Raw genomic sequence first — 24,811 nt, 5'->3', positions numbered from 1 at the left:
CCTTCCATGATGAGCAGGAAAAGTAGAGGAGATAAGGGGCATCCCTGCCTGAGACCTCTTTCTGCTGTAAAGAAGGGTGTGGGGGAGCCATTTAGGAGGATGCTATATGGCACTTCAGTTATACAGCTCATTATCCTTTTGATGTACAAGTAGGGAAACCCCAGGTGTGTAAGAAGCATTCGAATGTAGAGCAGGCTTGCCCTGTCGAAAGCTTTGGAGAGATCCACCTTTAATATCATGCCCTTCAGACTCCTGCTGTGCATCGAGTGAAGGAGCTCTTGTGCGGTGCTGAAGGAAAGCAAACTGTTCAGGGGAAATATGAGCCGAGAGGATGGGCTTTAGCCTATTTGCGAGGATTTTGGCCATGATCTTATAAAGGCAGTTACAGAGTGAGATGGGCCTGAAATCATTGTAAGAGGCTGGCTTGTCGGACTTGGGGATGAGGGCTATGAAAGTGGCTTTGATGGCTGAGGGGATCTTTCCTGAGCGGCTGCAATGGTTGATAACCCTGAGGAGGTCCTGGCCCAGAAGATCAAAGAAAGCAAGGTAGAATTCGATGGTCCAACCGTCAGGCCCAGGCTTTTGTCTTTTTGGAAACCTCGCATGGTGGCTTCTAGCTCTCCTAATGAGGCCTCCTTGATGAGTTCTTCAACATCCTCGTCATCAAAAAACCTGGGAAAGAGCTCGGCAACTCGCATGATCTCTAGCAGGTTGGCTTCCCTCGGGGCCTCATAGATGTTCCTGAAGTGTGAGGTGGCCATTGAGGCTAGTTCTCTGGAGTTGTTCACTTGATGTCCCCGGTCATTTTGCAGCTCCCAGATAGTGTTGATCGCTTTTTGACCATTTGCAAAATGGTGGAAAAATTTTGTGTTTTCATCCCCTTCCCTAATCCAGATTGCTCTGCTTCTTAATCTCCAGCTTGCCTCTCTGTCTCTGAGGATTTGGGATCTCTGATTGATCAGGGTTCCATACATGGCTTTCTGTTCCGGGGAGTTGAAAGTTCCATCCGACTGCGAATCAAGGTCTGCAATTGCTTGTTCTGCTTGGGAGATAATTAAGTCTTCCTGTTCCCTCTTTTTGTGAGCCCAGTCTTTGGATAGTCCCTTTAATTCAGAGAGGTTTTTTATAAAGCAATTTGTTGGATCCTCCTCCTCAGGGATTGGGTGTGTTTTCCAGAAGTCGGATATTAGCTTGATGTAGGAGGGGTCCCGGAGCCATGTGGAGTTGAACTTGAAGGGAGCTTTTTGCTTCAGTTGTTTTTCCCCAATTTCTAGAAAGATAGGCCTGTGATCTGACAAGCCTCCACTGCCAACCCATTGTCTGGATCTTGGGTGGCTGTTGTGAAAGGCCTCCTTGATGATAAAACGATCCAGTCTTCTGGCCAAGCTTTGGTTGCCTGACCGATTGTTCCTCCAGGTGTATTGAATCTTGGCTAAGGGGATGTCGATCCATTGGTGGATCTCGAGCAGCTGCTCAAAGAAATCAGAGAGCGGATCAATCTGTGCCATATGACCCCAAGATTCTGAGAAGCCCATGGAGAAGTTTAAGTCTCCCCCAAGAATTAAATTCCCATTTTGGAGGAGGTGGGAGCTGAGGAGCTTTCGCCAAAAGAGTTCCCGACTGTGACATGGTCCATAAACATTTAAGATTCTTAGCTCTTCCTCTAGCTCTTTAGAGTATATGTCCGCCCCCAGAAAGCCCTCACCACACCATATGTTCTTCAGATTTATCGAACGATTCTTGAACCCAATTGCAATGCCCCCAGAGCGGCCCGAGACATCAATAGCATGGAAAGACCAGTCATGCAACCAAGAGCATAGGATGGAATTGGCTGATTCAGCATTACAAAGGGTTTCTTGCAGGAAGATAATGTCAACCATCTCGGAAAGGAGGAGTCGCTTCAGGGCCAGCTTTTTCTCGGGACTGGCCAACCCTCTGCAGTTGAAGGACAAGAGCTTCATGGAGGGGGGGGGGGAAGGGTGTCCTTTGCTCTAAGAACCCTTTCAATGGTGTGTTGTTTGCCCTGGATCACTTCGTCCCCAGCTTGTTCTTTAGCCTTGTGAATATAGGAGGGTCGTCCTCTACCCTGCTTGTGTGAGAGGATGGAGGGGGCAGCATCCAAGCCTATGGCGTCCGACTATTTCTATTTTGCACCTCAGAGTGGAATTTACCGAGGGAGAGGGTGAAGGGAGGGGACGAGATTGGACGGAGGAGAGGGGGTAGGAGGAGAGGAAAGTCGAAGGCTGTGGGAGAGGGCAGGTCACATAGAGGTGGTGAGATTTTGAGGGGGGAAGGGGCAGGTGAGAGCCCATCACCAGGTCAAGAGCCGAAGGGGATGAGGGGCCGGGGATCTAGACACTGGGGGCAAGTGGGAGGATAGTGATAAATAAGAAGAAGCAAGATGCGGTGCAGAATTAACAGGGGGAAGAGACATACCCGATGAAAAGACGACGCCCTTTGCTGCCCTTGAGCGCGTCAGAGGAGGAGATGGTGGCCTGATCGGGATTTTGCCCTGCTTTTTTCCCATAGGTGCAAGCGGCGCCTCCACTGTGTCTGAGGTCTTGATGTGCTCCGCCCTTGGTGCTGCCGCGGCCTGAGGAGCTTGGGGTCCTGCTGAAGTGGGTTGTTCCTGCAATATGGATTCCTGTTGAGCCTTTTTGAGAAGGGGGCAATCCTTGTAGAGGTGACCCACTTGATGACATCTCCTACATCGATAAGGGATCCCTTCATAGTCGAGCTTCTGCTTCCTCGAGAATGTTTTCCACTGTATAGTGATATGTTCCTGCAGGCCTCCTCTCGTGTCAAGGTGGACTAGAATCCTGGCATATGCCATCATCCCCGTCGCAATGTAAGATTTGTCCGATTCCATGAAGGTGCCCAACGAGTTTCCAATTCTCCGGAAAATGTCCTCGGACCAGTACTGAAGTGGCAAGCCCGGGAGTCTAACCCATACAGGCCCGACCCCAATTTGTTCAGTTTCCAGGTCGAAGAGGGGCGTCCATCTTTTAAGAAGTACTGGTGCTTTTTCAAAGTGCTAGAAGGATGACAGTACCCAGCTCGTGTGGTCCGCCCTTGCGAACCTCAACGCGAACCAGCCTCGCACGAACGTTTGGACCGAGGGGATTTCCGCCAGGTATTGGCCCCATATTTCTGTTGCCTAGGTCTTCAGTTTTTCCACTGAGTATTTTCTGTCCCGGATGAATCCCACAAGTACTCTGTCTGCTAGATCCATCGCGTCTCCCCACTGGATGTCTTCTTCAAGCCTCAGAATGATGTCCTCAGGTTTGGATTTAAAGCATCGTTGTTTCTTCTTCGGGCGGGCGGACATATGGCTAGGGTTTGCTGATGCCCTAGATCCTGCAGGAGCGTCGACCGGAGGAGGGGGGAGAGGGATCGAGAGGGGCGGGAGATAGCCTTCGGGAGGCGGGGGGATGGGGTTGTAGCTGCCAAATGTGGCAGGGGCCGCGGAGAGGGGGAGGGGAGCTATAGGAGGGGGGCCTTCAAGGGGAGCGTCAGGTTGCAGGGGGAAGGGATGAGAAGCCTGTAGATTTGAGGGGCCAGCTTCGATGGGGGAGGATTGGAGGCACTCCGCTAGAAACCCTAGGGATGCCGGCGATGGAACAGAGAAGGGAGCCCAGGTGGAGGGTTCGGCTGGCTGGAGAGCGGCAAGAAGGGTCGGATCCGTCGATTGAGTGAGATCCTCAAAACTAGTGGACAGGCTTTCACTGTACATACCTCCAGAAGTTGTGAACATGGAGCGCCAGATGGAACCGTCTGCCAGCAGAGAGTCCGAGTAGTCCACCTCGTCAAGATCCATCGCCAGCTGCTTGGAACAGAATGTGACCTCGGAACCATGTAACAGTCGGGGACGGTCGCCGATAGCCAGGTGAGTCGTTGAGCCGTTCAAGAGCGAGAATAGAGGGGCGACAGACAACCGTCCGGGTGGTAAACGACGGGAGGAAAGTGACAGGCGATTGGTGTAAGGAGTTAGGCGCGGCAACAAAGACCTCGCAACGAGTGGCAGAGAAGGGTAAGTTGGTTCAGGGTAAAAACGAGCGGGATGAGAAGAGCGCCTGTGGAGTTGTGATGGGGATAAAACAGGGGGTAAAGATAAAAAATGTAAAACCCCGACTCAAGTCTCGAAAGGGGGTACGGAGGCAGGGCTGGCTGCAAGATTGATGCCGGCCTGCAGCCTCATTACACCAAAAAAGAACCCCGTTCAGGCCATGTTACGGCGCCTGGTCGTACCAGAACCTTCCGCCCATCGATCGATCCTCACCAAAACCCGCCGGGAAATCTGATTAGGCTTCTGTTGTACAAGCACAAAATCAATAACATAGTAGATCATAGACTTCCTAAGCTAGCTTTAAATTCTAGCCAAAACCACCCAAGGCTCAAACGGGGGTGGTATAAAGACACGAGGGCCTGGTTAAACTATTGGGAGATTAGAGAGAATGATGCATTTCAAAACATTAATAACATTAAAAATATTGTTACTTCGAAGTTCAAAGAAAAAAATGTGGTGTGAGAAATATTTAGCAACTAAAAGAAAATTATGTTATTATAAGGGGGTCATCAACCCCACCCTAGAAGATCAAAAGTATCTCTCTATTTTAACTAGCTCAAAGAAGAAAATTAATATAGCGAAGATTAGAAAGAAATCTCATGAGCTCCATAGTGAAATAGGTCATTGGGTAGTTCCTAAAACACCATGGAAGGAAAGCATCTGCCATCTTTGTGAGAATAGGAACATCGAGGATGAAAACCACTTCCTCTTAGAGTGTGATGGCCCAGCACTCCAACGTGGCGTAGCTGTTTCATTGTGCAATAGTTAATGCAATTGACGTTGGTGTAAATGCGAATGTACAAGTCTCTAGATTTTTCGGAGGGTTTTAACCGGCGGTACCGGTTGTGAAACTCCACCTGTGGGTTCTGTCCGTCAAGTCACTCTCGCCTTTTGTCAAACCAATCCTCGGTTTTGTTGGTCATTTCTTTATTTACTGTGTTAAACCCTGGCTCTGCTCTGCGGAGGGTTTTGCGCATACAACTTCTTCGTTCTGGCGTCGAGTTACTCTGGTGCCTCCGGCCTCTCGCTATTCTGCGCGTTGGGATTCCTGTGAGGGCGACATGCCGTTGGTTCCTTACACCGTCATGCGTTTTATTTACTGTTTCTTTAATTGTTTTCTGTCAAATCGGTTCATTCCACAAACTCTTAACTTGTGACTGGTTCTGTGACAGGCTCCCTTCGGCTCCACGCTTCAGTAAACCACTTCGTTTCAAGCTTGTCTCGGAGGCAAGCTTTGGTTCGATGCCAGACTTTGTCTTCACTTCTGTTTCAGGCTTTGAAAAATATGTCCCTTGTTCAACAGGTTATGGGTATCGGTTGGTTTTGCAACGCTGCCTTTACAACTTCAGGTGAGAGCCATAGGTTATGGCTCGTTCATTTGCTGGCTTTCTTCTTATTTGTTTTTCTCGCTTCGGTTTGTGCTAATCCGCGTCCACATTCGTTCTTGCAGGTTGTTTCAGGTGTCTGGCCGCCGAGGGTTTATACTCCCTACGTTTGCTGGAGATAACCCGAAACCCTCAAGCCTTATATATCGGGTAGGGTCCTTCCGACGTTGTTTCGCTTGTTAGTTTGTAAAGAAATTGAAGTTCTCGTCTGTAAATAGTTACAGTCACCTGGGTTATGAACGAACAATATTCTGCTCTGTCATTTAATGCTTGTCTGTAAATATTCACTGTTACTTGGGTTTGCAAATCAACTGTATTGTCCTCTGTCGTTTACGGTTCTGTTAGCCTGTTTGTGGTATCTATTTGCTTGGAGCGGTTTTGTTTGTAAATGAAACTCGTTTTGGTGAGCGTTTTATGCTCAGAAAACCTCTGTTATGCGCTTTATTTGTAATAATTCAGTTAAATGAAATCACTGTACTTTCGTTTCCAGCAAATATATGTTTTGTAAAAAAGGGTATGAAAACTAGTATATTCGTTACCTAGTCACCTTTGTCGATGTCAGTTGTCGGTCCTCCTTTCTGTGTGGAAATAGCCTCCTGTAGCAGCGCGTGCTCTATTTGTTACAACTTACTATCTTCAATTATATGCTCACTGTAATTGTATGCTGACGGTACTCTTATTTCAATGGATCTTAATCATAGATAATATCAACCGGATGAATTAATTTAGCAGTGGTTCTTAAAAAAAACAATTTTATTTCAGAGGAATGTATCTGTGTTTCTTTCTCGCGAGGGGTTTTTTTTTCACTATCTTTTTCCCTCTATTTTTAACATCCGGGAAGCATAACTGCTTCCACTTCTAGTTGAACTGTCTAACCAGAATTATTACATCTATCAACCAGTTTCTTTCACTAAAATGCTAATTTACTGTTAATTAATTCCTAAACTAAAACAATTCACAGTTTTTCAATTTCTATGGTCTCTAACGACCTTCTGGGAAATAAAACAAATAATAAAGAAAAGTAAAACAAATGACAAGTTTGATAACCTGTCCAGCTATGCATGTGTTCTTTGCTTGTTCTTGTCCTCTCCATGAGACAGTTAACCACCTTCTGTCTCCTCGGAGCTGGATGCTCCTGCATCAGGCTTCCGGGGTGGCAAAAAGTCATGGCTCCGTTCCATGAGATCGTCGACAGAATATCCTGCTTTCTGTATCTGCGTTGTGTTAAGCCACGAACTGTCCTCTACCGGACGGTTCTTCCACTTGACCAAATACCACAGATATTCCTTCCTGCGTGTGCGCCTAGCTACCTGTGTGTCAAGGATCTTCTCGATCTCCAGGGGTTGGGCCACTGGCATCTCCCTCATCCATGAACTTTCTTCACAACTGGTGTCCCGCGGTGGCTTTGCTGCTGTATCATCTCTCGGATCAGCGACATAAGGAAACAGATCTGCCACGTTAAAAATGGGATAAATACCGATCCTTGGTGGAAACTGCAGCTCATAGGCATTTGCAGAAAATTTGCGAATGATTTTGCAGGGACCGATCTTTTTATACTTCAATTTGTTGTACTCCCGTTTCGGAAATCGCTCCTTCCGTAAATACGCAAGGACGTCATCCCCAACGTTAAACTGAACTTCCCGACGCTTTGAATCAGCCCGTTGTTTGTACTTTTGACTGTTGTCCTGTAATTTCAGCTTTACCTGCTCATGTAAGTTACTCATTGCTTGGGCGAAATCTTCCCCATCAGCACTTCGTTTTTCGAGCTTCCCCAAATCTCGTAATTCATGCACTCCGCGTGGATGCATGCCGTACATAATCTGGAAAGGACTATAACCGGTGCTGCGATTAGGTGAATCGTTATATGCGAATTCCGCCTGAGCTAGTACACGGTCCCACGTCCGTGCATTCTCGCCTATTAAGCATCAAAGAAAATTTCCCAAGCTCCTGTTTACCACTTCAGTTTGGCCGTCTGTCTGCGGGTGATAAGCGGAGCTAAACTGTAATTGGGTGTTCAACTTTTTCCACAGATTTCGGCAAAAATGACCGGTGAACTTTACGTCCCTGTCGGAAATGATGGACCTTGGAAGCCCATGTAGTCAAACAATCTCAGTGAAAAACAAATGTGCTATATAAGTAGCATCACTGGTCTTCTTGCAAGGTACAAAGTGCGCCATCTTTGAAAATTTATCTACCACAACCATTACAGAATCGAAACCCCACTGTGTCTTAGGCAAGCCCAGAACAAAATTTAAACTGACGAAGTCCCATGGTCGGCTCGGAACGGGTAATGGTAAGTACAGACCTGTATTGTGACTGTGGCCCTTTGCCAGTTGGCAAAACTTGCACCTACTCACGTACCTTTGCACATCCCGCTGTAATTTTGGCCAAAAATAGAAATGTCGTACCTGTGCTACTGTCCTGTCTATACCGAAGTGTCCAGCGAAACCTCCACTATGTTTTTCCTGAATAATGTTTTCTCGCATAGAGCAGTTGGGAATACACAGCTGTCCTCCCTTAAACAACAATCCCTCCTGTAGATTATAGTCCAACCACAGACTGCTGTTTCTCAACAGAGGGTTTTGACAAGCCTCATAGGCCTCCTTAAAATCGGCATCTGTTTGATACAGCTCTTTCAGGTGCTCAAAGCCTAAAGCCTGCATCGTACCTTCCTGTAAGAGTAGAGTCCTTCTACTCAGCGCATCTGCCACCTTGTTTGCTTGCCCACTAATATGTTTTAGTACAAATGTGAAATTCTGTAAGTACTCAACCCATGCTGCATGCTTATGGTTCAATTTATGTTGCTGCATAATGTACTGTAATGCAGAGTTATCCGTAAATAAAACAAACTCATTACCTAACATATAATGTCTCCAATGCTTTAATGCTTGTATAATTGCATAGAACTCTTTGTCATAGGTTGAGTATTTCTGTCTACTCTCGTTCAGCTTTTCACTGAAATATGCGACTGGTCTATCCTCCTGACTTAGTACTGCCCCAATGGCCATACTACTGGCATCACAATGAACCTGAAAGGGTTTGTTGAAGTTAGGCAGCCTCAATATCGGCCTTTCAGTAATCTTCCTTTTCAAAATCTGAAAACCTCTTTCCGCTGCTTCAGTCCAGTGAAAAGGCTGATTTGTTTTCTTAATCGTATCCAGCATAGGTGCGCAGATCTCACTGAAATTCCTGATGAATTTCCTGTAAAAAATTGCTAGTCCGTGGAAACTGCGGACTTCAAATAAACTTCCCAGAGAAGGCCAGCTAACTATAGCTACCACCTTTTCTGGGTCCATCTTTAATTTATTTTCTGCAATTACAAAACCCAGATACACTAACTCCCGCTGAAAAAAAGTACACTTTTTCAGATTGATCAGCAATTTGTTTTGCTGCAGCTTCCTCAACACACTGCGAACATGCCTGAAATGTTCTTCCTTAGTTTTACTAAAAATCAAAATGTCATCCAGGTAAACTATTACGAATTTCCCAATGAATTCCTTCAGTACCTCATTCATCAAGCGCATGAACGTACTGGGGGCATTGCTCAACCCAAATGACATCACCAGCCATTCATATAAGCCTTCATTCATCTTGAAAGCTGTCTTCCACTCATCTCCTTCCCGAATTCGGATCTGCTGATATCCACTTTTCAAGTCAATTTTCGAGAAATAAGCCGCCCCACTCAAACAGTCCATCATATCGTCCATTCTCGGTAAGGGAAACCTGTACCTAACCGTAATTTTGTTAATGGCTCTAGAGTCCGTGCACATTCGCCACTCTCCTCCTTTCTTTGGAGCCAAAACGGTTGGTACTGCACAGGGGCTCATGCTCTCTCTAATCAATCCTATGTCTAACAACTCTTGGACCTGTTTCCTGATTTCTTCATGGTCCTTAGGGCTCATATGATAAGCTGCTTTATTTGGCAGGCTTGCCCCTGGCATAAAGTCAATGCAGTGACTAATACCTCTCCTGGGTGGAAGTTCATCCGAAAGGTCATCCACCACAATGTCTCGAAACTCCTGCAGCATATTTTGGATTTCCTCGGGCAAATCTGAAATCTGTGTATGCAATATCACTGCTTTTGGTCTTCTTATGACAGCGAAATTTACATCACTGTCCTCAATCTGTTTTATAAATTCTTTTCCTGCCATCAACAATGCTTTTACCCCACTAGTTTCAGCTGCACTTTCCTCTTTGATGGGTACAAGCGTGTGCTTGATCCCGTCTTTGACAAATTTGTAACAATTTGTTTTCCCATCATGGACTGCACTTCTGTCAAACTGCCAGGGTCTTCCTAGCAATATATGACAGACATCCATCGGCATAACATCGTAGATAATTTTGTCCTTATACCTGCCTATCTGAAACTCCACCGCACACTGTTCATCAACTAACAATTGGTTTCCTTTCTGCAGCCATGACACTTTATATGGAGTGGGGTGTTTCAAATTTGTCGGTACTTCCACTATCGATGATCAGCTTGCAGCACTTACCTTGTGACTTGCAAACAGTTTGGAATAGAGCTTTTCGCTGGTCAGGTTCTGCATTTTCCTTTGCTGGTTTTAACAACACTTTATTCAACACCAAAGCTTCACCCGTCTCTGGTGTGTTCTCCACCTCCTAAGGTGTTGCCTCAAAATCCTCTGGCTGAGCAACATAAGATCCTCTTCCACCTACCGGTTCACCTTCAGGACAGTCATACGACTTGTTTCCTAACTTGTGGCAACGATAGCACTGGACAGTTCCCCTGCCCCGACCACTTCCTCGCCCTTGCTGAGCTGGTCATCCTCCTCTAGTGCTATTGTCCCTCTCGGCTGTGCCAGCAGATTTAGAACTGCTGTCTTCTTCACTGGAACCTGCACTTCCACCTCTACCAAAAACGTTACCTTTCCCTCTGCCAGTTCCGCCTCCTCTCCTGGCATTTTGTTTTCTGTTAATTTTCTCCTCTGCTTTTAGTGCAAACTGATAAGCTTCGTCCAAAGTTCTGGGCGAGAGGACACCGATTTCATCCAGGATTTCCCCCCTCAACCCATTTACAAACCGGGTTGTCTTTTCTGGGGTATCTTCCACGTACCTTGCTCGCAGGTTCAACTTATAAAATTCTTCTGTAAATTCCTTAACAGTCATCCCTCTTTGTTTTAAATTCTGCACCTGTCTATACAACATGATCTGATAGTCTTTCGGCAGAAACTTCTCCTTTAGTTTTGCCTCCATCCTGGCCCACTTCTTTATAGGCTGTTTGTGTTGCTTCTTCCTTTCCACCTGAACGCTGTCCCACCACAAGGACGCATGTCCTTTCAGCTTTGTGGCGGCGAACTTCACCTGCTTATCCTCACTGGTTTCCTCAAACTCAAAATATTTATTCACTTCACTCAACCAATCCAATAACACATCTGCAGACAGACTTCCGTCATAAGTGGGTAGCTCATGCTTTGGCTTATGACTGGACAACAAAACTGACTTTAATAACCGGAGTTCCGGTGTCACCCCTTCAACCTCATCTTCTGGTTCTGCCACATCCTCATCACTATCATCTGCTGGGTTCCTCCTTCCCCCAGCTTCTACCACTGCTAATCTTTCTCGCAAAACGCGAATCTCCTCGCGGAGTCCCTCTTCTGCTATCCTCCGGATCGCTCTTCCTCTTCCTCTTCCTCCTCTACCACCCTCCATTTTCTCCTATTCGTCAACCCGCTTTGATACCACTTTTGATGGCCCAGCCCTCCAACGTGGCGTAGCTGTTTCACTGTGCAATAGTTAATGCGATTGACATTGGTGTAAATGCGAATGTACAGGTCTCTAGATTTTTCGGAGGGTTTTAACCGGTGGTACCGGTTGTGAAACTCCACCTGTGGGTTCTGTCCATCTAGTCACTCCCGCCTTTTGTCAAACCAATCCTCGGTTTTGTTGGTCATTTCATTATTTACTGTGTTAAACCCCGGCTCTGCTCTGCGGAGGGTTTTCCGCTTACAGCTTCTTCGTTCTGGCGTCGAGTTACTCTGGTGCCTCCGGCCACTCGCTATTCTGCGCATTGGGATTCCTGTGAGGGCGACATGCCGTTGGTTCCTTACACCGTCATGCGTTTTATTTACTGTTTCTTTAATTGTTTTGAGTCAAATGGGTTCATTCCACAAACTCTTAACTTGTGACTGGTTCTGTGACAGGCTCCCTTCGGCTCCACGCTTCAGTAAACCACTTCGTTTCAACCTTGTCTCAGAGGTAAGCTCTGGTTCGATGCTAGACTCTATCTTCACTTCTGTTTCAGGCTCTGACAAATTCGTCCCTTGTTCTTCAAGTTATGGGTATCGGTTGGTTTTGCAACGTTGCCTTTACAACTTTAGGTGAGAGCCATAGGTTATGGTTCGTTCATTTGCTGGCTTTCTTCTTATTTGTTTTTCTCACTTCGGTTTGTGCTAATCCGCGTCCACATTCGTTCTTGCAAGTTGTTTGAGGTGTCTGGCCGCCGAGGGTTTATACTCCCTACGTTTGCTGGAGATAACTCGAAACCCTCAAGCCTTATATATCGGGTGGGGTCCTTCCGGCGTTGTTTCGCTTGTTAGTTTGTAAAGAAATTGAAGTTCTCGTCTGTAAATAGTTACAGTCACCTGGGTTATGAACGAACAATATTCTGCTCTGTCATTTAATGCTTGTCTGTAAATATTCACTATTACTTGGGTTTGCAAATGAACTGTATTGTCCTCTGTCGTTTACGGTTCTGTTAGCCTGTTTGTGGCATCTATTTGCTTGGAGCGGTTTCGTTTGTAAATGAAACTCGTTTTGGTGAGCGTTTTATGCTCAGAAAACCTCTGTTATGCGCTTTATTTGTAATAATTCAGTTAAATGAAATCACTGTACTTTCGTTTCCAACAATTATATGTTTTGTAAAAAAGGGTATGAAAACTTGTATATTCGTTACCTGGTCACCTTTGTCGATGTCAGTTGTCGGTCCTCCTTTCTGTGTGGAAATAGCCTCTTGTAGCAGCACGTGCTCTATTCGTTACAGCTTACTATCTTCAATTATATGCTCACTGTAATTGTATGCTTACGGTACTCTTATTTCAATGGATGTTAATCATAGATAATATCAACCGGATGAATTAATTTAGCAGTGGTTCTTAAAAAAAACAATTTTATTTCAGAGGAATGTATCTGTGTTTCTTTCTCGCGAGGGTTTTTTTTTTCACTATCTTTTTCCCTCTGTTTTTAACATCCGGGAAGCATAACTGCTTCCACTTCTAGTTGAACTGTCTAACCAGAATTATTACAACTATCAACCAGTTTCTTTCACTAAAATGCTAATTTACTGTTAATTAATTCCTAAACTAAAACAATTCACAGTTTTGCAATTTCTATGGTCTCTAACGACCTTCTGGGAAATAAAACAAATAATAAAGAAAAGTAAAACAAATGACAAGTTTGATAACCTGTCCAACTATGCATGTGTTCTTTGCTTGTTCTTGTCCTCTCCATGAGACAGTCAACCACCTTCTGTCTCCTCGGAGCTGGATGCTCCTGCATCAGGCTTCCGGGGTGGCAAAAAGTCATGGCTCCGTTCCATGAGATCGTCGATAGAATAGCCTGCTTTCTATATCTGTGTTGCGTTAAGCCACGAACTGTGCTCTACCGGACGGTTCTTCCACTTGACCAAATACCGCAGATATTCCTTCCTGCGTGTGCGCCTAGCTACCTGTGTGTCAAGGATCTTCTCGATCTCCAGGGGTTGTGCCACTGGCATCTCCCTCATCCATGAACTTTCCTCACAACTGGTGTCCCGCGGTGGCTTTGCTGCTGTATCGTCTCTAGGATCAACGACATAAGGAAACAGATCTGCCACGTTAAAAATGGGATAAATACCGATCCCTGGTGGCAACTGCAGCTCATAGGCATTTGCAGAAAATTTGCGAATGATTTTGCAGGGACCGATCTTTTTATACTTCAATTTGTTGTACTCCCGTTTCGGAAATCGCTCCTTCCGTAAATACGCAAGGACGTCATCCCCAACGTTAAACTGAACTTCCCGACGCTTTGAATCAGCCCGTTGTTTGTACTTTTGACTGTTGTCCTGTAATTTCAGCTTTACCTGCTCATGTAAGTTACTCATTGCTTGCGCGAAATCTTCCCCATCAGTACTTCGTTTTTCAAGCTTCCCCAAATCTCGTAATTCATGCACTCTGTGTGGATGCATGCCGTACATAATCTGGAAAGGACTATAACCGGTGCTGCGATTAGGTGAATCTTTATATGCTAATTCCGCTTGAGCTAGTACACGGTCCGACGTCCGTGCATTCTCGCCTATTAAGCTCCGAAGCAAAATTCCTAAGCTCTTGTTTACCACTTCAGTTTGGCCGTCTGTCTGCGGGTGATAAGCGGAGCTAAACTGTAATTGGGTGTTCAACTTTTTCCACAGATTTCGCCAAAAATGACCGGTGAACTTTACGTCCCTGTCGGAAATGATGGACCTTGGAAGCCCATGTAGTCGAACAATCTCAGTGAAAAACAAATGTGCTATATAAGTAGCATCACTGGTCTTCTTTTAAGGTACAAAGTGCGCCATCTTTGAAAATTGATCTACCACAACCATTACTGAATCGAAACCCCGCTATGTCTTAGGCAAGCCCAGAACAAAATATAAACTGACGGAGTCCCATGGTCGGCTCGAAACGGGTAATGATAAGTACAGACCTGTATTCTGACTGTGGCCCTTTGCTAGTTGGCAAACCTTGCACCTACTCACGTACCTTTGCACATCCCACTGTAATTTTGGCCAAAAATAGAAATGTCGTACCTGTGCTACTATCCTATCTATACCAAAGTGTCCAGCCAAACCTCCACTATGTTTTTCCTGAATAATGTTTTCTCGCATAGAGCAGTTGGGAATACACAGCTGTCCTCCCTTAAACAGCAATCCCTCCTATAAATTATAGTCCAACCACAGACTGCTGTTTCTCAACAGAGGGTTTTGACAAGCCTCATAGGCCTCCTTAAAATCGGCATCTGTTTGATACAGCTCTTTCAGGTGCTCAAAGCCTAAAACCTGCATCGTACCTTCCTGTAAGAGTAGAGTCCTTCTACTCAGTGCATCTGCCACCTTGTTTGCTTGCCCACTAATATGTTTTAGTACAAACGTGAAATTCTGTAAGTACTCAACCCATGCTGCATGCTTATGGTTCAATTTATGTTGCTGCATAATGTACTGTAATGCAGAGTTATCCGTAAATAAAACAAACTCATTACCTAACAGATAATGTCTCCAATGCTTTAACGCTTGTATAATTGCATAGAACTCTTTGTCATAGGTTGAGTATTTCTGTCTACTCTCGTTCAGCTTTTCACTGAAATATGCGACTGGTCTATCCTCCTGACTTAGTACTGCCCCAATGGCCATACTACTGGCATCACAACGAACCTGAAAGGGTTTGTTGAAGTCAGGCAGCCTCAATATCGGCCTTTCGGTAATCTTCCTTTTCAAAATCTGAAAACCTCTTTCCGCTGCTTCAGTCCAGTGACAAGGCTGATTTGTTTTCTTAATCATATCCAGCATAGGTGCGCAGATCTCACTGAAATTCCTGATGAATTTCCTGTAAAAACTTGCTAGTCCATGGAAACTGCGGACTTCAAATAAACTTCCCGGAGAAGGCCAGCTAACTATAGCTACCACCTTTTCTGGGTCCATCTTTAATTTATTTTCTGCAATTACAAAACCCAGATACACTAACTCCCGCTGAAAAAAAGTACACTTTTTCAGATTGATCAGCAATTTGTTTTGATGTAGCTTCCTCAACACACTGCGAACATGCCTGAAATGTTCTTCCTTAGTTTTACTAAAAATCAAAATGTCATCAAAGTAAACTATTATGAATTTCCCAATGAATTCCTTCAGTACCTCATTCATCAAGCGCATGAACATACTGGGGGCACTGCTCAACCCAAATGACATCACCAGCCATTCATATAAGCCTTCATTCGTCTTGAAAGCTGTCTTCCACTCATCTCCTTCCCGAATTCGGATCTGGTGATATCCACTTTTCAAGTCAATTTTCGAGAAATAAGCCGCCCCACTCAAACAGTCCATCATATCGTCCATTCTCAGTAAGGGAAACCTGTACCTAACCGTAATTTTGTTAATGGCTCTAGAGTCCGTGCACATTCGCCACTCTCCTCCTTTCTTTGGAGCCAAAACGGTTGGTACTGCACAGGGGCTCATGCTCTCTCTAATCAATCCTTTGTCTAACAACTCCTGGACCTGTTTCCTGATTTCTTCATGGTCCTTAGGGCTCATACGATAAGCTGCTTTATTTGGCAGGCTTGCCCCTGGTATAAAGTCAATGCAGTGACTAATACCTCTCCTGGGTGGAAGTTCATCCGGAAGGTCATCCACCACAATGTCTCCAAACTCCTGCAGCATCTTTTGGATTTCCTCGGGCAAATCTGAAATCTGTGTATGCAATATCACTGCTTTTGGTCTTCTTATGACAGCGAAATTTACATCACTGTCCTCAATCTGTTTTATAAATTCTTTTCCTGCCATCAACAATGCTTTTACCCCACTGGTTTCAGCTGCACTTTCCTCTTTGATGGGTACAAGCGTGTGCTTGATCCCGTCTTTGACAAATTTGTAACAATTTGTTTTCCCGTCATGGACTGCACTTCTGTCAAACTGCCAGGGTCTTCCTAGCAATATATGACAGACATCCATTGGCATAACATCGCAGATAATTTTGTCCTTATACCTGCCTATCTGAAACTCCACCTCACACTGTTCATCAACTAACAGTTGGTTTCCTTTCTGCAGCCATGACACTTTATATGGAGTGGGGTGTTTCAACTTTCTCAATCCCAGTTTCTCCACCACCTCTACTACCACCAAATTGTCGGTACTTCCACTATCGATGATCAGCTTGCAGCACTTACCCTGTGACTTGCAAACAGTTTGGAATAGAGCTTTTCGCTGGTCAGGTTCTGCATTTTCCTTTGCTGGTTTTAACAGCACTTTATTCAACACCAAAGCTTCACCCGTCTCTGGTGTGTTCTCCACCTCTTGAGGTGTTGCCTCAACATCCTCTGGCTGAGCAACATAAGCTCCTCTTCCACCTACCGGTTCACCTTCAGGACAGTCATACGACTTGTGTCCTAACTTGTGGCAACGATAGCACTGGACAGTTCCCCTGCCCCGACCACTTCCTCGCCCTTGCTGAGCTGGTCGTCCTCCTCTAGTGCTATTGTCCCTCTCTGCTGTGCCAGCAGACTTAGAACTATTGCCTTCTTCACTGGAACCTACACTTCTACCTCTGCCAAAAACCTTACCTTTCCCTCTGCCAGTTCCGCCTCCTCTCCTGGCATTCTGTTTTCTGTTAATTTTCTCCTCTGCTTTTAGTGCAAACTGATAAGCTTCGTCCAAAGTTCTGGGCGAGAGGATACCGATTTCATCCAGGATTTCCCCCCTCAACCCATTTACAAACCGGGCTGTCTTTTCTGGGGTATCTTCCACGTACCCTGCTCGCAGGTTCAACTTATAAAATTCTTCTGTAAATTCCTTAACAGTCATCCCTCTTTGTTTTAAATTCTGCACTTGTCTATACAACATGATCTAATAGTCTTTCAGCAGAAACTTCTCCTTTAGTTTTGCCTCCATCCTGGCCCACTTCTTTATAGGCTGTTTGTGTTGCTTCTTCCTTTCCGCCTGAACACTGTCCCACCACAAGGACGCATGTCCTTTCAGCTTTGTGGCGGCGAACTTCACCTGCTTATCCTCACTGGTTTCCTCAAACTCAAAATATTTATTCACTTCACTCAACCAATCCAATAACACATCTGCAGACAGACTTCCGTCATAAGTGGGTAGCTCATGCATTGGCTTATGACTGGACAACAAAACTGACTTTAATAACCGGAGTTCCAGTGTCACCCCTTCAACCTCATCTTCTGGTTCTGCCACATCCTCATCACTATCATTTGCTGGGTTCCTCCTTCCCCCAGCTTCTACCAGTGCTAATCTTTCTCCCAAAAACCGAATCTCCTCGCGGAGTCCCTCTTCTGCTATCCTCCGGATCGCTCTTCCTCTTCCTCTTCCTCCTCTACCACCCTCCATTTTCTCCTATTCGTCAACCTGCTCTGATACCACTTTTGATGGCCCAGCCCTCCAACGTGGCGTAGCTGTTTCACTGTGCAATAGTTAATGCGATTGACGTTGGTGTAAATGCGAATGTACAGGCCTCTAGATTTTTCGGAGGGTTTTAACCGGCGGTACCGGTTGTGAAACTCCACCTGTGGGTTCTGTCCGTCAAGTCACTCCCGCCTTTTGTCAAACCAATCCTCGGTTTTGTTGGTCATTTCATTATTTACTGTGTTAAACCCCGTCTCTGCTCTGCGGAGGGTTTTGCGCTTACAGCTTCTTCGTTCTCGCATCGAGTTACTCTGGTGCCTCCGGCCTCTCGCTATTCTGCGCGTTGGGATTCCTGTGAGGGCGACATGCCATTGGTTCCTTACACCATCATGCGTTTTATTTACTGTTTCTTTAATTGTTTTCTATCAAATGGGTTCATTCCACAAACTCTTAACTTGTGACTGGTTCTGTGACAGGCTCCCTTCGGCTCCACGCTTCAGTAAACCACTTTGTTTCAACCTTGTCTCGGAGGTAAGCTCTGGTTCGATGCTAGACTCTGTCTTCACTTCTGTTTCAGGCTCTGACAAATTCATCCCTTGTTCTTCAGGTTATGGGTATCGGTTGGTTTTGCAACGCTGCCTTTACAACTTTAGGTGAGAGCCATAGGTTATGGCTCGTTCATTTGCTGGCTTTCTTCTTATTTGTTTTTCTCGCTTCGGTTTGTGTTAATCCGCGTCCACATTCGTTCTTGCAGGTTGTTTCAGGTGTCTGGTCGCCGAGGGTTAATACTCCCTACGTTTGCTGGAGATAACCTGAAACCCTCAAGCCTTATATATCGGGTAGGGTCCTTCCGGCGTTGTTTTGCTTGTTAGTTTGTAAAGAAATTGAAGTTCTCGTCTGTAAATAGTTACAGTCACCTGGGTTATGAACGAACAATATTCTGCTCTGTCATTTAATGCTTGTCTGTAAATATTCACTGTTACTTGGGTTTGCAAATGAACTGTATTGTCCTCTGTCGTTTACGGTTCTGTTAGCCTGTTTGTGGCATCTATTTGCTTGGAGCGGTTTCGTTTGTAAATGAAACTCGTTTTGGTGAGCGTTTTATGCTCAGAAAACCTCTGTTATGCACTTTATTTGTAATAATTTAGTTAAATGAAATCACTGTACTTTCGTTTCCAACAACTATATGTTTTGTAAAAAAGGGTATGAAAACTTGTATATTCGTTACCTGGTCACTTTTGTCGATGTCAGTTGTCGGTCCTCCTTTCTGTGTGGAAATAGCCTCCTGTAGCAGCGCGTGCTCTATTCGTTACAGCTTACTATCTTCAATTATATGCTCACTGTAATTGTATGCTTACGGTACTCTTATTTCAATGGATGTTAATCATAGATAATATCAACCGGATGAATTAATTTAGCAGTGGTTCTTAAAAAAAACAATTTTATTTCAGAGGAATGTATCTGTGTTTCTTTCTCGCGAGGGGTTTTTTTTTCACTATCTTTTTCCCTCTGTTTTTAACATCTGGGAAGCATAACTGCTTCCACTTCTAGTTGAAGTGTCTAACCAGAATTATTACAACTGTCAACCAGTTTCTTTCACTAAAATGCTAATTTACTGTTAATTAATTCCTAAACTAAAACAATTCACAGTTTTGCAATTTCTATGGTCTTTAACGACCTTCTGGGAAATAAAACAAATAATAAAGAAAAGTGAAACAAATGAAAAGTTTGATAACCTGTCCAGCTATGCATGTGTTCTTTGCTTGTTCTTGTCCTCTCCATGAGACAGTCCACCACCTTCTGTCTCCTCGGAGCTGGATGCTCTTGCATCAGAGTGCCCCGCATACAACCACATTAGATCTTAGTTTCATAATCTTTGTCACAATACTGACCTTCCTAGCCTCTTACGATGTCAAAATTATGGTGAGCTCGAAAGGCTTCTCTCCAAGCTTTTTGAGCATAGCAATAACATCTTACATCAAACTAAATAATTTGTTTCTTTAAGTCCGATAGACCAAAGTTTGGTCTTAGTAGACGTTAACCATCATCATGATCATCATCAATATATGATATTTTAATATATTTATTATAAATAAATTATTTGTTTTTATGAGCATAGTTATTTTTAAAAATTTATTATTTGGTAATTTATTAATATATAATATTTTATTAATTTAAATAAAAAAAATTAGTTATTATAATTTAATTGATTTAGTAAAATATTATCAAAATTTTCTTTATATTTAATGTTTTTTTAATTTTATATATATAGAAATATTTTTCAATTATTTTAAATATCGCTGGAGATTTTTGAAGTGAACTGTGTAATGTTATTGATCCCTGCAACGTTTTGCATGGTTATTTTTTTATAAGATAAAATGAAAAAAATATATGTTAGGTTAATTTGTAGAGAATAAATCTGATCACTGTCTCATATATATATATATATATATATAAATTAAGAATAAATTAAAAATGAACTAATAATTAATCCAAATTTAAAAATTATTAATAATTAAGTTATTTATAATAAATCAGAATTTTTTTTTTAAATAATATTTAGTAATTGAAAATTGGAATTAATGATAATCAAAAATTAAAGTAGAATTACAATACAAGAGGAAAATAATTCAAATAAAAATTAATCAAAACAAAAAATTAGACTAGGAATTAGTTGAAAATTTTATTTATTGTTATTAATTTAATTTAATTAGTAAAATAAGATATTTTTAAAATAATTTATTTAATAAAATAAGAGTGAATTAAATATAAGAAATCTTAAAATTAATGATTTAAAATAAGAATTAATTAAATAATCTAAAATATAAAGAACATAAAATAAGAATTAATGATGAATAATATCAATTACTTAAAATTAATAATTAAATTAAACAAAGAATAGAATATAAATAATAAGGCTAAACTCTAAGAGGAAGTGATTTTCATCCTCGATGTTCGTATTCTCAAAGAGATGGCAGAACTTTTCCATCCATGGTGTTTTAGGAACTGCCCAACGACCCGTTTCACTATGGAGCTCATCAGAGTTCATTCTAATCTTGGCTATATTAATTTTCTTCTTTGAGCTAGTTAAAACAGAGAGACACTTTTGATCTTCTAGGGTGGGGTTGATGACCTCCTTATACTATCTTAATTTTCTTTTAGCTGCTAAATCTTTCTCACTCCACATTTCTCTTTGAACTTAGAAGTAACAATATTTTTAATGTTATTAATGTTTTGCAATGCAACATTCTCGTCGATCTCCCAATGGTTTAACCAGGCCCTGGTGTCTTTATACCAACCTCGTTTGAGCCTTAGATGGTTTTGGTTGGAATTTAAAGCTAGCTTAGAAGTCTATGGTCTCCTATGTTATTGAGTTTGCGCTTGTACAACAGAAGCCTAGTCATAGCTAGGCTCTCGATAAGGGAAACACCCACTTCTATAAGGAGAATAGGATAGGGTGTGTTTCTTTTAATTTTGAGGTTATACGTTATAAAACGCTTCTGGATTTGTTCAATCTTTCTCTAGGATTTTCTAGAGATGCTACAACCACAAAACACACATCCATATAAGATAACCGGAGTGGCTAAAATTTCAAAAAGGAACTTCTTTCTGTCCCACATTACAAGGTTTGTCATCTTACAATTATTTTCAAGACCAAAATAAGCTTTCCATCCTCCATTAATCCTTTTCTCAATGCTATAGTTCTATTTGAGCTTGTGATGAATATCAATTCCTAGGTACTTGTAAGAAGACACTTCCTCCAAGTTATCATTGTCATACATAAAATTAGCGTAAGTGTCCTTCTTGGATTTGATAATCATAGCTTTTATTTTGTGAGTGTTAACAATCATACTCATGGAAGAGCAGAAATCCTTAAGAAGTATAAGTTTCTTATCAAGATCAGATGGGCACTTTGCGAGAAGAACAATATCTTCAACATAAAGAAGAAGAATGATGACTATCCCAGCTAAGATTGTGGCAGCACATACTGCTTCCTCTAAACAACCTTCTAGCTTGTCGATGTAAATGCCAAATAGGGTAAGGGAGAGGGGGAAACCTTGTTTAACTCTGATATTACACTTAATATTTTTCGACCACCACTCATTGCTCTTTAACTTGGCAATTACATTCTCGCATAATGTTATAGCAGCAACTCTCAACTCAAAAGGAACCTTTATCTCTTCTAATTTGTTCCAAAGGTTGTTTCTAGGAACCATATCGAAAGCCTTTCTAAAGTCCACAAAGCAACAAAAGAGATTGGATTTATCATTGCGACGTACCTCCACAATGATCCTAAGTGTAACGGGGTTGTCTGTTGTTGAGTGCTGCTTTCTAAAAACCGTTTGGCCTTTAGCCCGCTTACCTTCACTTTCAAGCCATATTCTCAACTTCCTTTCCAAAATAATACCATATAACTTGGCTAGGAGAGGGTTGATCATAATTGTCCAATAATTAGAAGGGTTATTTGTATCCCCACTTTTAAAAATGAGGATAATGAGGCTTTGAGTCCATGGTTTAGGGAACCCTTTTGACCGCTTGATTGAAAATCTTGTGAATGTGGGACATAAAGCATATGATGTACATGGGGCATAAAGCCCATCTGCTAAATTTGAAAATATATTAAATAGAAATTGCATTATACATCTCTTATACATTATATTAAATTGTAAAAAGATAAAAGGAAATTGAAAATAATCAATAACAAAATCATATATAATTTCATATAAATGGTAATTTAGTTGTTTTCTAACCAAGTGTAAAAAATAAATCAAATACATACCATAATTTTATTTCGAAGTAACTTTGTTGTCAATGGATTTCATTGGTGTTCAAAGCCTGAAACCTATAAAGGGATAAGAAAGTATTTGAGTAATTTTGCAACCACGCCAAACAATTCATGACATATATCTCAAACCTTCCCGAATTTACCTTCTACATGAGATGCTTGACATGAATTCAAGCGTTTTCCTATTTACGTTCTGCATGAGATGCTTGACATGAATTCAAGCTTTTTCCTTCGGGAATGAATGAATGAAGTGTCCCACAGTTTAACCTTAAGGATATTTGTTGCCAATCACTGCATGTGAACTTTCATATGACAAATAACGCGAAAACTATAGCTTATATTTCCCAAAGGTTAACACGAAGAAGGAAAAAAAACTCTTAAATTCAAGAAAAATAAGTTGCAGCTGGTCAGAGGAATCAGAAAAGGATTAACTTTGTTATCTTCCTCGCTTAAAAGTTTAGAGTTGCTATTCTCCCAATTTTTTTCCGAAATCTATTCTACCTTGCAAAGAAAAAATAAACAATTTCATAATTCTAATTTCGTACCATACGAGTAATTTGCTAATGTATTATTGAGTCTGCAAAATAACTGTTCAATTTTTTAATCCAATATAAAGTCACTTGAATCTCAGGTGCATATACAAATTTCTCTTCGCCTTTACATATCAGTCAAACAAAAATCATGCCATTTTATGCTTTAGCAGAAAAAGTGATACAGAAGATGTCCATGAAGTAGCCTGCACCCACAAAAAAAAACATGGTTAATAATAAATATTTAGATGATAGAAAGAGAAGTGTGATATCATTAAGAGAGAGCCTCATGTTAATCTCATTCTTGTGAAACTTCATTCCACCATGATATTGTGCTTAAATACTAGTTCTAATATTTGTTTTGGCATTTGATACTCTTTTCAAGTTTTAGAATCACATATAATTAAATATCAGCTGTTGTGTTTACAGTGTTATTCTGCAGAATAGACACAGAAAAGTCACGTTTTCTCTACAATTTTCTTATGAAAGTATTCTTGCTTGGGAAGATAGAGATAAATCCTCAGTGTTTTCTCAACTTAATTTGATTTCTCAGCCCTTCCACATTCAGCTGTTGTCAAGATGATTCGTCAGTATATAATGGAAGATATGTGCTGATTATTGTGTCAAAGACGACGGATCTCAGCAGTGTCACCACTAAAAACCTCACCATATATAATGCATATTGGTGTAATTACAACATTTTAAAATGTTTAAAAACTATATAACTAGCAATTGTCCCTAAAGGTGCAAAGATACATCGAAGGTATAGAAAATTCAGGAACATCATGTGGGCAAGGTTTGGGAAGATTTGTCTTTCATCGTTGTGTTTGAAGTAGCAAGTTTTGTGGTTAATGAAATATCGCCAAAATATGTGAATTGTGCATGCAATTGTAGTTACAAATTTAAATATTGAGAATGTAGTGCCCCAAATATTTGCTACTAGATATTTTAACCACAAAGGCCAATATCATTCCTTCATCATTACAACATTTTTTATTTTTTGTGCACTTCTCTTTAGTATATGTTGCAACCTCATCTCTACTATGGTTTATCTCCATTCATCTGAATAATTTTTTTTAACATTATGTCTTGCACTTCTCTTTAGTATATGTTGCAACCTCATCCCTACTATGGTTTATCTCCATTTATCTGAATAATTTTTTTTTAACATTATGTCTTGCACTTCTCTTTAGTATATGTTGTAACCTCATCTCTACTATGGTTTATCTCCATTTATCTCAATAATTTCTTTTAACATTATGTCTTATATCGTGTTTGTAATTCATATCTACTGCAAGAACCATTTTCAAATCCCTAGTTTCAATGACCTTTTTCAAGGTATGCATGCTGCTACTATCTTAAAAACAAAATAGTTCATCATTTCCTTGTAATTCTTAAAACAAAGAGATAAATGATTATATTTAATATGCAACATCATGAACCTTAGCTCTAACCCGAGCATTTCTAATAAAAGCATGGATAAGCTTTTCCCCTATATTCAAGTGAAACTCTTATTATTGAATATATCAAGAAAAACACTTTGGTTGCTAATTCAACACCTACAGTAAATGGGTCTTTTGATAGCGCTATGTATGTGAAAGTGAGCATGAATGGAGCCCCTTATCTCAGAAAGGTGGACCTCAAAATGTACAACACCTACCATGATGTAAGATACTAACGGTTCTCTTTATTTTTTTGTTATATTCCATTATATTGCCTTAAAAGAAATTCCATTAAATCAGAAAATGCTCAAATGATTTCAGGGAAATGTGAATCCCTAGTCTAAAGAAATTCCACTGAATCAGAAAATGCTCAAATGATTTCAAGGAAATGTGGATCCCATGGTCTGAACTAGAATACATTTTACAATAACAAAAAACAATACATTCTTAATATTTGGTCATGCATTCCCACATGTATTTGAAAGATTAGTTAACACTACAA

The 24,811-nt window shown here is 41.8% G+C and overlaps 2 protein-coding genes across 2 annotated transcripts; both read right to left on the bottom strand.

Moving 5' to 3' along the window:
• Positions 1-446: 446 nt before the first annotated feature.
• Positions 447-1,961, bottom strand: LOC149155944 (uncharacterized). Its single transcript, XM_089444590.1, has one exon. It carries the CDS (start codon positions 1,959-1,961, stop codon positions 447-449), a length of 1,515 nt encoding a protein of 504 aa, XP_089300716.1.
• Positions 1,962-11,318: 9,357 nt separating this feature from the next.
• On the bottom strand, positions 11,319-16,993 carry LOC149155943 (uncharacterized). The gene is made up of 7 exons (XM_089444589.1): positions 15,692-16,993; positions 14,855-15,169; positions 14,234-14,359; positions 13,063-13,933; positions 12,365-12,438; positions 12,160-12,254; positions 11,319-11,514 (listed from the first exon to the last, which is right to left on the bottom strand). The coding sequence occupies exons 1-7, from the start codon at positions 16,991-16,993 to the stop codon at positions 11,319-11,321; spliced, it is 2,979 nt and encodes a 992-aa protein (XP_089300715.1).
• Between the last annotated feature and the right edge of the window lie 7,818 nt (positions 16,994-24,811).

The sequence above is a fragment of the Pinus tabuliformis genome, chromosome 9, assembly GCF_031772625.1.
Source record: "Pinus tabuliformis cultivar Carrire ecotype Pingquan chromosome 9, CPIR1, whole genome shotgun sequence".
Lineage (NCBI taxonomy): Eukaryota > Viridiplantae > Streptophyta > Pinopsida > Pinales > Pinaceae > Pinus > Pinus tabuliformis.
This window is presented reverse-complemented; position numbering and strand designations above follow the sequence as displayed.